This window comes from Rana temporaria, chromosome 4 (genome assembly GCF_905171775.1).
Source record: "Rana temporaria chromosome 4, aRanTem1.1, whole genome shotgun sequence".
NCBI classification, from domain to species: Eukaryota; Metazoa; Chordata; class Amphibia; order Anura; family Ranidae; genus Rana; species Rana temporaria.
In genome coordinates, this window is record NC_053492.1 from 27,202,872 (window position 1) to 27,217,751 (window position 14,880).

Consider the following 14,880-nt stretch of genomic DNA (forward strand, 5'->3'; position numbering starts at 1 on the left):
GGTTAAGATGTAAAGTGACCCTATAAATGCAAAGTCAACATAAAATAAAATACAATCTCTTACATAGTTACATAGTTAGTCAGGTTGAAAATAGACACAAGTCCATCCACTTCAACCATAAAAAAAAAAAAAAAAATATCATACAATCCCATATACCCAATTCTATACCCACAGTTGATCCAGAGGAAGGCAAAAAACCCCAGCAGAGCATAAGATCCAATTCGCTACAACAGGGGAAAAAATGTCTTCCTCATCCCCCGAGAGACAATCAGATTTTCCCTGGATCAACTTTACCTATAAATATTAGTACCCAGTTATATTATGTATATAGCGCCCTGCTCCTGATGAACAGGCGCTGCCTCAAATTTAATGGGGGTCTGGGCTGTTATTTGGCTCAGACCAGAGTGATTAAGGGCAATTTAGCCTCTGTTCTAGCCATGGCTGTGCTGGGAGTGATCCACCATTGATCGCCTGGGGGTGTTATTACCACCCCAGGCCAAGGGTGGCAGCAGTCAGGTCATGGTACATTGTCCCCCTCAGCAACGAATTAGTGGGAGTGGTTACCCCGCTGTGCATGCTGGGGAGGGGTACTTAAGGGACAGACGCCATTGGTGCGGGGTCCGTTCGCACCTCGTGACCCGCCTGGCCGGAGGTGCGTGTTGTGGATCCTAGCTTCGGGACCATGTTGGGCACAGTGGCTGCGTTTGGTACAGTGGCTGCATTTGATGGGCACAGTGAGGCTGCAACTGATGGGTGTTTTTTTTTTCAAGGATTTGCTCCCCCAAAAAATTTGGAGCACCAGCCGCCACTGGTTATAGCATTGAACTGGGCACTAGATAACAGCACCGATCACTTTTTCTATTGCAAGCCAGTTGTATGTTCCTGTACAGGGGTCTACTGTCTTATCAGTGTCTGTTCCAGATACACCAAGAGGGCCTGTCATATCTTTTACAGTAAAAGAAGCCCAGTTTCTAAATGAGCGATGGTATGCAGAGTTTATTTTGGGCTAACCACTGGGATGGTGGCCAGAAGGTGAGAGAATATATTCTCTATGCCCAACTGCCTAAAGGACCCTATTATTCCCTTCACGCCGAGCGTACGTATATATATGCGGCCTCTGCTTTAGAGGTTATAGCGGGATGATGCCCGCAGATGCAGGTACTGTTTTTTAGAGCCAGCGGTCGGCTTTCCAGGGATAACAGCCGATGAGGCTAAAAGCCGCTCGGTTGTTATCCTGGAAGAGCGGGAGGGGACACCCCCCGCTCTTACCGGGCCTCCCATCCCACCGGGAGACCCGATCCGCAATGCGCCAATTCCGGCTCCTACAGACAGACGGAAACGGCTTTGTTCCAGTCTTCTCTGTGTAAACACGGAAACAACGTCACAACGCCACTTCCGGTTTACTCGGCTGCCAATGCGCTGGATTAAAAAAAATACAGTATTCAGAATCGCCGTTTTCGGCAATCTAAATACTTTGAAGAGCAAAGGAGGGATTTGGGGTCTTTTAGACCCCCGATCCCTCCATAAAGAGTACCTGTCACCACCTATTACTGTCACAAGGGAAGTTTATATTCCTTGTGACAGCAATAAAAGTGATCCATTTTTTTTTTAAAACACAATGTAAAAATATAAAAATAAATACGATTTTTTTTTTTAAAGCGCCATAGGTCCCCGCGAGCTCGCGCAGCAAAGAAAACTCATACGGAAGTCGCGTCCGCATATGTAAACGATGTTCAAATCACACATGCAATAATTCTAGCACTAGACCTCCTCTGTACCTCTAACCTGGTAGCCGTAAAAAAAAAATAGATTTTTATGTACCGTAGTTTGTCGCCATTCCACGAGTGGGCGCAATTTCAAAGCATGACATGTTTGGTATCTATTTACTCGGCGTAACATCATCTTTCACATTATACAAAAAAATTGAGCTAACTTTTAGTGTTTCATTTTTTTTAATTCATGAAAGTGTATTTTTTCCCCCAAAAGTTGCGTTTAAAACACCGCTGCAAAAATACCATGTGACCATTTTATTCTCTAGGGTCTCTGCTAAAAAAAATATTTGTAATGTTTGGGGGGTTCTAAGTAGTTTTCTAGCAAAAAATACGTATTTTAACTTGTAAACACCAAATTTCAATAATCGGCTTAGGCATGAAAGGATTATACAAGTTCCTGATGGGGATCGAATTTGGCCAGGTGGCATCATGGCATGAGAGCGCATACCATACTTGGAGCAGCAGTAATGAGCATTAAATCTGGCTTCGAACAAAAGCTCTGTACGTCCAATGTCTGGCTTTTTTTATTCAGACATATGGCTTTACAAACAGGGCTCAAGTCCTGCGGGAACGCGTGGGAACGGAGTTCCTGCACTTATTTCTCAGCAGGAACTCAGTTCCCTTTGCAGGACTAGAGCAGCCGAGCCGCCCGAGCCAATTCTTCACTAAGCGGTGATGCCCAGCTCGAGTTATCGCGGAATTTAGAAAGAACTTGCTTCTTTCTAAATCCCGCGATAACTCGCGGCAGACCTCCGCAATGTCTCCTGGGAACAATGACAAAAGCTCCCAGGAGACATTGCGGCATTGAGGAAGTGACGGAATTCCCGCACACTACCCGATGAATCCATATACAGGAAGCGGCCAGTAACATAAAGGATTACTAAGGTACAGTGGATCGAAAAAAAAAAAAACATGCGGTTTAGTAATTATGCATATGAGCGTATCATTTTTTTTTTTTGTGGAGGAGTGGATCTTGGGTGGGAGTTCCCACACTTTTTTCCCCAGGACTTGACCCCTGTTTACAAAAGACAATGGGGCAGATCCACGTAGCGGATCGTAATTTTATTCCGGCGTAGTGTATCATCGTAACGCTACGCCGCCGCAACTTTGCTGTATTCACAAAGCACTTGCCTCTAAAGTTACGGCGGCGTAGCGTAAATCTGCCGATCTAAGGGCGCGGAATTCAAATGTTAAAGATGTGGGCGTGTTTTATGTTAATTTTACTTGACCCAACGTATTTGACGTTTTTTCTGAACGGCGCATGCGCCGTCCGTGGGGGTATCCCAGTGCGCATGCTCGAAATTAACCCGCAACAAGCCAATGCTTACGACGTGAACGTCATTCTACGCAAAGCCCTATTCGCGAACGACTTACGCAAACAACGTAAAATTTTCAAAATTCAATGCGGGAACGACATCCATACTTAACATTGCTTACGCCTCATATAGCAGGGGTAACTATATGCCGAAAAAAGCCTTACGGAAACGACGTAAAAAAATGCGCCAGACGTACGTTCGTGGATCGCCGTATCTAGCTAATTTGCATACTCAACGCGGAAATCGACGGAAACGCCACCTAGCGGCCAGCGTAAATATGCACCTTAGATCCGACGGCGTACTAAGACGTACGCCAGTCGGATCTAGCACAGCTTCAGGCGTATCTTGTTTTGTGGATACAAAACAAAGATACGCCGGAGCAAACTAGAAGTTACGTGGCGTATCAATAGCGTAACTGCTTCGTGGATCTGGCCCAATATATTCTATTTAAGGAGCTCTGGTAATGTCGGTGCAAATTCTCTTAAATATTCCCTGCCTATTTATGTCCCTCATAAATCCAAGTCAATATAGCAGATGGTTCCAAGCAGTGGAACAAGTGCGGCAATGAAATACGTGTCCTGTGGCTTTATCTAAGGATGTTCTCGTGACCTCAGAATCCCATGCGAGAAATTATCCTTTCTGCAGGAACGCCTGCTCCCCATGAATCCCCCCCCCCCCCCCCCCAAACCCCCCTCACTGTGTTATGTAACCAGATACTTCTCAATGCGCTAACCAGGCTTTATACTCCTTGTCAAGATAATCATTGTTGATAGTACAAAAGAAATTTGTTTATGAACATTGTACAGTTCCACCCTTGTTTGGTGCCGGAATGTGGACAAATAGAGGCCTTGCTGATAGTACGGGCCTGGGGGGGACTCGGAATCCATCCAGAAACATTGGCTGTGCGTTATCCAACTCTGATCCTTATCGGACGGCAAATTCCTTATGTTACAGTTACACACAACAGATAGAACCTCGTTGTGCTAACATCTCATGCCTAGAGTATTGCCTACAAAGTCAAACATTTGGAATAAACAACCGTAAAAGGCAAGCAATTAAAGAAAAACAAAAAAAATTGGAGAATTGTTAAGAGGAATCTATTATCTTTGTAGGCGACCACACGAAATGATTGTGCAGATGTAGGTGACCAAACAGAGTTTTAGAAAAATAACAAGCCATTATGGAGGCAGGTTCGGGATTTCCTAACTGGGACATACAGGTGCCACATTACTTCAGCTTTTGGGTCACGTGGCCTTGAGCAATCTTGTTAGGTCATTGGACCTGCAGAAAATCTACCTTGTGAGTGCAGACATTAACAGAATTTTGAAGACACACGGTCACCTTGCCCATGCAGGGCATTGTGGCAATGTCTCTGGAAAGGGCATCCCCATCTCCCAAATACTTACCTTACTTTGTCTCCCTTGCAACTTCTTGCTCTTCTGTCTGCAGCCAGCTCTTGTTGGCAACCCCAGGGGGGGGGGGGGGGGGGGGCGATGACATCAATCCGTCAGTCATGTGACACTACTCGGGCCCCCATGGTTTTCTGCCAGGCCCCGCGACATCACAAGGGAGCAGGACACATACCTACAAAAAACAGATAGTGGCATTTATTGCAGAGAATCAGCAAGCTGTGAGGAAGCACAGATCAGGTAAGTACCATATATACTTAAGTATAAGCCAACCCGAATATAAGTTGAGACACCTAATTTTACCACAAAAAAACTGGGAAAATATATTGACTTGAGTATAAGCCTAAGGTGAGAAATGCAGCAACTACTGTAAGTGGAAAAGAGGGTCAACAATGTCCATTTGCAGCCTCACTGTGCCCATTTGCAGCTTAACTGTGCCCATTTGCAGCCTCACTGTGCCCATTTGCAGCCTCACTGTGCCCATTTGCAGCCTCACTGTGCTCATTTGCAGCCTCCCTGTGCCCATTTGCAGCCTCACTGTGCCAATTTGCAGCCTCACTGTGCCCATATGCATGCCTCACTGTTCCCATATGCAGCCTCATATACCTGATCTCGAGCTGTGACATTGTGGCTTGTGACATCAGTGTAACAAATGCCCACCTCCTCCTTGTCCGTGACGGAACACTGATTCAGTTTCCCAGCAGTGAGTCAGTGTTCCGCCTATCACGAACGAGGACAAGAAGGAGGCGGGGCTTTTTTAGCTAAAAAAAAAATGTGTTGGAAAAACTCAGCTTATGCCGCGTACACACGGTCGAAATTTCCGATAGAAAAAGTCAGAAGTCTTTTCATCGAATATTCTGACCCAGGGCCATCTTAAAAGCATCATGGGACCCTGGGCAAAGTAATGCTCTGGGGCCCCTACAATGATGACAGTGCAGTTAAACAGACATCAAGTAGGTAGGAGGCAGACTGCCTCGCCTGTGTATCTATCGCTCTCAGTGCCATCACAGGGCCCCCCAATTTCGGGGCAGCGTGGGCTCAATGACCAGCAGCTTTGGGGAAAGTGCAGGGGGGCCCCTGGGCAGTGCCTGGGTGTGCCCTCTCATTAAGACAGCCCTGTTATGACTATGTGAATGCCCCATCAGACTTTTTCTGTCGGAATTTCCGACGGACTTAGAGAGGAAATTGGGGGATACCACCCTTCCCTTGGGAGACACTATCACTTTGTCTTTTTATGGTCAAGAAGAAAGTGTCTCTTATGGCCCGTACACACGATCCGAATATCGGACGAAAACGATCGTCCGATGAAGAATCGTACGATTTTCGGATCGTGTGTACACTACTTTCGAGAGCCGATCACGACCGTTCATCCGATATTTTTCGATCGGACATGCACGAAAATTTTCCTCGTACGATGTCAGATCGTACGATTTTCGTTTAGTCAGTACAGTTGTCGTCCGACAATACAATACAAATACATTACAACACATGACATCACTTCCGATTATTTTTTCCGGTCGTACGAGAATTTTTCGTGACTTTAATAACCCATTTCATTTTACTTGCGACTATTAAGCGAAAAAAGTCGTACGATCCGTTGTACGATATTCGGATCGTGTGTACGGGCCATTAAAAAGAACTGTGGAAACTGGGCCCAAAAAAAGGCTGAGGGCAAAGAACTACTAATCAATATCACCTGTAGACTCCCTGCAGATGATTTTTTTTCATATTATTAACTTGCCTTGCTTTCTGCACTCATTCATTGGCTGTGTCACTGTTATTGGCTGGTGATCTTATGACTTGGGTGGGTGGAAGCAGGAGAGGTGTAGGAAGGAATAAAGCAGAAGCAGGGAGATCTTTGCAGTGCAAGTTCCCAGGTACATCTTCCTCTCCAACAAGGAGAACAGTGATCTGCACAATAGTGACATCACTAAATCTCACAAGGTTATCAAAAAGAAACAGGAATGTCTTAAATCAGTGGTTTGCAACCTTAGCATGATAAAGGGCATGATAAAGTCTTCCAAAACATCCAATTCCACATCAGAAAAGGTTTACACAATAAAGTATGGGCAGACTTGGTGGTCCTGTAGAGGATGAGGTTTCTGGGGGGGGGGGGGGGGGGGCTGGAATCTCTCCAGGAGGACTGAGGCTTTTCAGGGGAACTGTGGGAGACTAAAGGGACCTGTAGAAGGCACTTTGAGACACTGTTGTAGGTTGAGGGAGTTGTCGTTTTTTTTTTTCAATAGCAGCTCCTCAGCACAATATACTTACCTGAGTCCATCCTCAATCCAGCGCTGCCCCGTTTGCAGCTTCTCTTGTCCCCTCTTCCTGGTCTAACAGGCTTTACTGATAGCAGTGAAAGCCATTGGCACCTGCTGCTCTCAATCAAATCCTGTAAGAAGGGAGTGAGGGGCGGGGCTGAGCCACAATCTGTGTGTCTATATACGCACACAGCCTGGATCAAGCCCACACGAGTGCCCCCCATAGCAGGCGGCTTGCTATGAGGTCACCCGGAGAAGAGGAGGAACCCCGGAATATGGCCCCTCTATGCAAAACCATTGCACAGAGAAACTAAGCATGAGATGTTTTTCATTTTAGGAAACAAAATACATTTGTAATCGCTTTAATTCACTTTTAATTTGCCCATAGCTCCCAACTGTCCCTGATTTCGAGGGACTGTCCCTGATTTGGAGCAATGTCCCTCTGTCCCTCATTCTCCTCATTTGTCCCTCATTTTGGTCTGATCCATAAAGTTGTATATAAAATGCACTTTTTATCTATCAAAAAGTGTTTCCCAGTGGTAAACTTTTCATCTGATTTCTAAATGGCTGCATTTGTAAATTCCAAAAGCCAATATAATGGAATAGTAGCGGTAAAAAAGCACTTGTGGGTTTTATTTTTTTGTACAATTCTCCTTTAAGGGGGCGTGGCAAGGGGTGTGTCCTATGCCTGCATACTTTTGCCGATAGATGTCCCTCATTCCCATCTCAGAAAGTTGGGAGGTATGACTTTGCCTGCATGATTCAATGTGCTATGGTCAGCTGAGCTCTACACCTTCTTCCTGAGTGCTAGTGGGAAGAGATTACTTACAATAATGGCATGATCTGCCCCAACATTTTAGGAACAATCAAAATAATAAATGCTGAGGAAAGCAATCAGCCAATCACATGGATAAGAAATTTGATTTCTGGAGGTGTTCTGAACACAAAAATGGCCTCCTATGTTGCTTTGTTGACAACGTAACACCATTTAAATTCTCTGCCAGTTTCGGGGAAAAAAATGAGGCCTTGTACACACGTACGGGTTTCCAACCAGGAAAACAGCCATTAGACCTTTTGGCCGGGAAAACCGGCCGTGTGTATGCTCCATCGCAATTTTCCTGACAGGAAAACTGTCGGGGAAAAAAAAAGAGAACCAGCTCTTTTTTTCCCCCGCTGGGATTCCCATCCCATTTTATCCAGCAGTTTTACAAGGAACCACTGCGATGGAGCATACAAACGGCCGGGATTCCCGACCAAAGCTCTCATGGCAGTTTTGCTGTCGGGAAACCCGGTCATGTGTAGGGGGAAAAAGTTACCGAGCAGGTTCTCGGTTTTCCCCTCGGGTTTGCTGGCGGTAAAAAGTCAGCCAGGAAACCCGTACGTTGTGTACGAGGCTTTACACTTAGTCGCAGAATGATATTGTGTAATTTTAATAAACTCCCTTTGCGAAATGGATTGAAGCTTAATTAAGTATGTTCCTTTTTGGGGGTAGGAAACAATTACATTTTGGGGTATGTCCAAGCCACTAAGTTATAAATTATGTTTCAGTGTCATACTTTTGTTCTGCGAAGCTGTTTGTTGAGCTCCTTGAAGCTAAAACTGTGTGGCGTCAATGTAATTGCACCCGAGCTACTGTGCCTGAGTGAAATGGTGAAAATATATCTTACCACAGTTGTCCTGATTTAGCTACTCATAGACATTGTATGTTACTTCACCATCACAATTTCAGCAAGTTGGGAGATGATCTGAATGTCTTTGGGTGATATCGCCCTTGAGGGGAAGTTTCCCCAGTTTGGATCTTTTTGGCTAATGAACGGCTGGTTTCCCAACATAGTGTTTCTCAACCAGGGTGCCATGACACCCTGGGGTGCCACCTGTGTTCCCCAAGGTGCTGCAAGCATGGGACTCGGTTTGCCCTGGATGAATTTCATGCGTTGCCATGGTGCAGGCCAGTCAGCTGCCAACACCATAACTACTAATGGTGCTCTAGGGCCAGGACATGTGACATCTTTCATTGCAATGGTGATAAAGGCTTGGTAGCCCACACCATGGCAACATGTGACTCTGATCCAGGACACACAGCACACAGGGCCTCCCCAGCACTTAGGAGAAGAGTCCACCTCCTCTAGACCTCCTCCGCAGCTGCTGGAGCCAAAATATAGGGTGATGTGAAGAGGGGACTGTGTAATTGGAAGGCTCTGTAATGATAGGGCTGTGTGGCTTGGGAAGCTCTGTGATTGGGGGGCCTTTGATGTATAGTGGCGACTCTTCTGCAGGGCTGGTGCAAGAATTTCTGACGCCCTAGGTGAAACCTAATTTTTATGCCTCCCTTTGGCTCCAACCCTGACTCCACCCCCTTTGTCCTGCCCATGTATACCCCACCTTTTTATAGATTGCTACCATTTTGGGGGGTAGAGTCAGTCACTGAGCCTGGAGGTGGTGGGGGGCATCAGTACGGCGCCCCTGACTGATGTGTGCTCTAGGCCTACCTTGTCTATAGGTAGCGCTGACTCTGTACAGGGGATATGTACACAGATAATCAAGGCACTGATGATCAGTGCTGTCTATCAGTGCCACCTATATGGAGTGCCACCTCCATTAGTGCAGCTTATCAGTGGACACAGCAGGTGTACGGAATTCAGAAACTCAGCACAGGGATGGTGGGAACCCCTCATAATGGGCACAGCGGGGGTACAGACACGGGAACCCAGCACAGGGATGGTGAAAACCCCTCATGAAGGGCACAGCAGGTGTATAGACCCCGGAACTCAGCATAGGGATGGTGGGAACCCCTCATAATGGGCACAGTGTGTGTACAGACCCAGGAACTCAGCACAGGGATGGGGGAGCCCCTCATAATGGGCACAGCGGGTGTTCAGACCCTGGAACTCAGCATAGGGATGGTGGGACCCCTCATAATGGGCACAGCGGGTATACAGACCCAGGAACTGAGCACATGGATAGTGGGAACCCCTCATAATGGGCACATCAGGTGTACAGACCCGGGAACTCAGCACAGGGATGGCAGGAACCCCTCATAATGGACACAGCGGGTGTACAGACCCAGGAACTCAGCACAGGGATGGTGGGAACCCCTCATAATGGGCACAGCAGGTGTACAGACCCCAGAACTCAGCATAGGGATGGTGGGGACTCCTTATAATGGGCACAGCGAGTGTACAGACCCCGGGAACTCAGCATAGGGATGGTGGGAACTCCTCATAATGGACATAGCGGGTGTACAGGCCAGGGAACTCAGCACAGGGATGGTGGGAACCCCTCATAATGGACACAGCGGGTGTACAGACCCGGGAGCTCTGCACAGGGATGGTGGGACCCCCTTGTAATAGGCACAGCGGGTGTCTTCTGTTATGAGTGGCTCTGATGTGAAGGGGTGACTCTAACCTAAAGAAGGAACTCTGATGTAATTTAGGGACCTCTGACTTGATGAGGGACCTCTAATGTGATGGGGGGGGGGGGGCTTCTAATGTGAAATTAGTTTAATCAAGGCGGTTGCGTGCCTTGTCCCAAGCACAATTTTCCCATTGATAAGTAACATTTAAATGTTTTACATTTTAGACTGGGGTACCTCGAGATTTTGCATACTTTTAAGGGCAAGACTAAAAAAAGGTTGAGAAACATTGTCCTAACAGTATCGGTAATGTGATGACCATCAACATACATTCTCTCACAACAAAAAGATTTGTTTCTATGTTTTAGCTAAGGCATAAAATGGGGTCAGCTTTTTCATGCACATCCAAATACTGTATATAACCAACTTTTGGCCATGTTGGCCAGCTGTCTCCATCCTGCCTAAAATTCTGGCCATTGACAAAGGTCTTCCCACCTTTCTTCATATGTCATAGAACAACCCAACCCAACCTAATGCTTCCTTTTTATAAACAAATAATTACGGTCTTCAAAAATGTTTGGTGGTTGCCATACAAATGTTGTATTTGATATCTTACAGTATATTTTTTTTACAGGTGACCGAGGACTAAAAGGAGAGAAAGGTGACAAAGGGGACAGAGGAGAATTAGGTAAGAGAACTTAAGCTGCTCTTTGTGTTCCTTTAGATCAGGGGTATGCTACCTCAGCCCTCCAGCTGTTTTGAAACTACAAATCCCATGAGAAATTGCAAGACCCTAACAATCACAGGGATGACTCCTAGAGGCAGAGGCATAATGGGATTTGTAGTTTCATCACAGCTGGAGGGACGAGGTTGCCTAACCCTGCTTTAGATGTTTAAGAGTGCCCAGTGGCTATGGTAGTCTAGATTATTTTGTCTATGTTTTATTCATTTTAAAACACAGGAAGTAAAGAAATCCAGTGATCTTCCAACTTCCTGTTGGGCTGACAACATAGTGCCTCTGCTGCAGTAAAACCCAAACCACTAGTGTCAGCCCTGCCTGCTGGACTACAGAACTCCCCCGATTACTCACCCATCTTTGTCCCTCTTCAAATCCATACATTGACTTCTTACCCAGAAAAACTGTGCTGCTACCTGGATTCTAAGAGCCTGCTCACACACACCGTGTGTAGGGAAAAGATTTCCGGGGGATGTAGTTCTGGAGGCATGCCTAAATCTAAAGCAGTTGAGCTCCCAGCAGTTGCTCCTGTAAAGAATTTTACAAGCCTGGTGATGATGTAAAAGGATGTAATAAATGTAGCCCTCTTTTGGGAAGGGGTTAGGAAAAATGGCACTCCCCAAACAGGATAGTCTGTTAACCTGTAGGTAAATAAGAGAACCAGAACCTTTTGCTAAGTGGAGGAGTGGGTTTAATAATAAAGTTGGCAGTGCCTCCACCCAGGACAGGACTTCTGTGAACAGACGGGATTCCTTTTCTGGGAATTTTACCTGCAATCAGCATATAACATTACCCATAAGTACATTGATGCACACCAGTATAGAAATGATACAAGCACATAACAGTACATCCATAGGAGTCCTGGTGGATTTGTGCACATATAACTGGGTAAATCAGGGCTCAAGTCCTGCGGGAACGCGTGGGAATGGAGTTCCTGCACTTTTTTCACAGCAGGAACGCAGTTCCCTTTGCAGGACTAGAGTCGCCCGAGCCAATCTTTCACTAAGCGGCGATGCCCAGCTCGAGTCACTGTCAGAACTTGCTTCTTTCTAAATCCCGCGATAACTCGCGACAGACCTCCTGGGAACAATGACAAAAGCTCCCAGGAGACATTGCGGCATCGAGGAAGTGACGGAATACCCGCACACTACCCGATGAATCCATATACAGGAAGCGGCCAGTAACATAAAGGATTACTAAGGTACAGTGGATCGGGAAAAAAAAACATGCGGTTTAGTAATTTTTTTTTGGTGGGGGAGTGGATCTTGGGTGGGAGTTCTCACACTTTTTTCCCCAGGACTTGACCTGGGGTACATATAGTTATGAATAGAGATACCTCCAGATGAATGTTGCTGCAAAGCCCAGTTCCAGGGGCCCCTGAGGATGATGTCACATCTGTCGAAGACCTAAAGACACAGGGGTATCCTGCAACCATTGTCCAACCAGCCTGGAATGGGATTTCTCACCGGCAGGAACTGTGGTGTGGCACTGGAACGCAGAGTCAGTCTGCACTTTGGTCCCTAGTAGTGTAAATAGTCTCTTCTGGTCCAGGATTTTGTAGCATGGGCAGGACATGTGGCTGAGATTTTCTGTCTTGTCTCCACTCCCTCCTTCTGGGGGTTTTAAAGCCAACAACCCAGGGGGCAGGAAGTGCATACATAATTATATTTACAGACATTTACCAATTCAGACAGTAGAGGGTAGTAGATCCCTACTCACGTTTAATAATATTTATGCTCCAGGGTGAGAGAGAGGTATAAGGGTTACATTTAGGTAATCCCTGGACATACATTTTAAGCTGAACTGACTTTCTGCCTAATTATTGCCACGGAAATATATGTAAGCTACAACGTACATTTATATCTAATATACCTTTGGGTGTAAAGTATTAACCTTTATGGACCTACCTAATAGTGTATGATTGATCTTTGCAATTGAAGCTATGCATTTAATATCGGTAGACCACAAAATGAAGTGTAAGGGCCCATCAGTTGCATGAGCATAATATAGATGGCTTTTTATCTGGTGATAGGCGGTGATTTTATCACAACTGACAGCCTGTAATTAACTTTTTTTTTATTATTATGTTACAGAATAAAGATATATTGTTTTCAAATTGCATGAGCTTCATGTATGTTATTTCTTTAATTCAGTGTTTTCCTAAGGCCCCGTACACACGAGAGGATCTATCCGCTGGAATTTATCCGCGGATCGGTTTCAGCGGATAGATCCGGTGGTGTGTACGACCCAGCGGATATTTATCCGCGGATATTTTTCGGGCCGATGGATTTCCAGCGGATAAAAATTTCTTAGCATGCTAAGAAATCTATCAGCTGGAATCCAGTCCAGCGGATTGATCCGGTGGCCTGTACAGACTCACCAGATCAATCCGTCCGATTCCCTCCCTCGCATGCGTCGTAATGATTCGACGCATGCGAGGAAGTCCTTATATTTCAGCGTTGCGCACGCCATCATCGCGGCGACGGCGCGACACGTCACCGCGGAGGGAATTCCGCGCGGATTTTGATCTGATGGTTAGTACAACCATCAGATCAAAATCCGCCAGAGGATTTATCAGACCGTTTCCGCGGATAAATCCTCTCGTGTGTACAAGGCCTAAGAATGTCTAAACCTCTGCAGGGAACCTAGCACGGATAATTTCCCTTTCTCCTGAAACTAAATACAGAGTCATTGTAAGCAGGTTGAAACAGGTTCAACGTGCAGAACCCTTTGCCGCCCCTGTGATTTTCGAGAGACCCATGGCAAACCAGAGTGCAGGGGTAATACATGCACAGAATGCAGGGGTCTGGAGTTGTTAATACACACAGTGGCAGGTGTCAGGAGTAAGCAAAGCACAGAACGCAGAGGTAATTAATGCACAGTATGTAGAGGTGTGGAGTTAATAATGCACAGAGTGCCAAACTCAGGAGCAAGTAATGCACAAAGTGCAGGGTTCAGGAGCAAGTAATGCACAAAGTGCAGGGTTCAGGAGCAAGTAATGCACAGAGTGCAGGGGTCATGAGTAAAAAACACACAGGGGTTCTGGTAGAACAGAGGGGAGGCTAGGGTGGACTTTGATGGCATCGTATGTGAAACTGATAATCAGTCAAGGTTATTGTAACGGAACATCCCACACTCCGCTTGAGTGCTTCCGTCATATACCGCTTCCTATCAGTCTGGATATAGATATCAGATATTCCAGCTGCTCACAAGCACACAACGAGATGAGACTTGTTTGTCTGCTGAACATGGAGTTTTTAATAGAACCAAGGATACAAGAATATATAAATACAGTTAAAGGAGGTAACCAGAACATAAATTAACATGAGCTAATTAACTAATCATTTACCCAGACTAGGCAACTCATAGATATGACCTTTCAGGGTAGGCATCACGTCTCCTCGCTCACCTGCTATACAATACACATTATCATAAGTGTAAACACAGGCCATCTTCACACACTAGCAGGGTCAATTAGCACAGAGAACAGACAGATGGCTGGAATTGGTGACATTAGCATCTAATAGTATGTGTCCCAACATTATGAATGAGTCACTCTTACCATTAACCCGTTGAGTTCAGAATCAACAAACAGTAAATAGTTCTTTACAGATATCCTGGAATATATTGTGGATAATAATTACATAATTATCCCATCTCAGGTAGTCCAATATATAATTTCTCAGTCATCCTATGCCCCTAGTGGACATAGGATGATTTTAGACATAAGAGGGTCCAGGGATGTCCCGGGTGAGTCTGTCAGTTATATTATAAAAAAGATTTTTATTACAAAATATAGAAAAAGTTCATATGCATATTCATACAATAAAAATACTAAACGTGACAGCCATGAATTAACTAGTTATTGACATTCTATTGTTACCAATGAAATATCCAATCATCAATAGTGCGATGTATAGAGACACTACATGTTTCGCGGTTTACTTGGTAATATCCGCTTCCTCAGTATTTTTATTGTATGAATATGCAGGAAAAAAAGGGAATTACTCAAAAAAGAGCAACCAATGGTCGGG

At 45.5% G+C, this 14,880-nt stretch overlaps 1 protein-coding gene across 1 annotated transcript in view; it reads left to right on the forward strand.

Annotated features, from left to right (window-relative positions):
• SCARA5 (scavenger receptor class A member 5) overlaps nt 1–14,880 on the forward strand; it is a 424,057-nt gene that overhangs the window by 319,003 nt on the left and 90,174 nt on the right. The window contains exon 7 of the mRNA XM_040348148.1: nt 10,745–10,798. Coding sequence (XP_040204082.1) covers nt 10,745–10,798 — 54 coding nt within the window. The remainder of the gene's footprint in view (nt 1–10,744; nt 10,799–14,880) is intronic.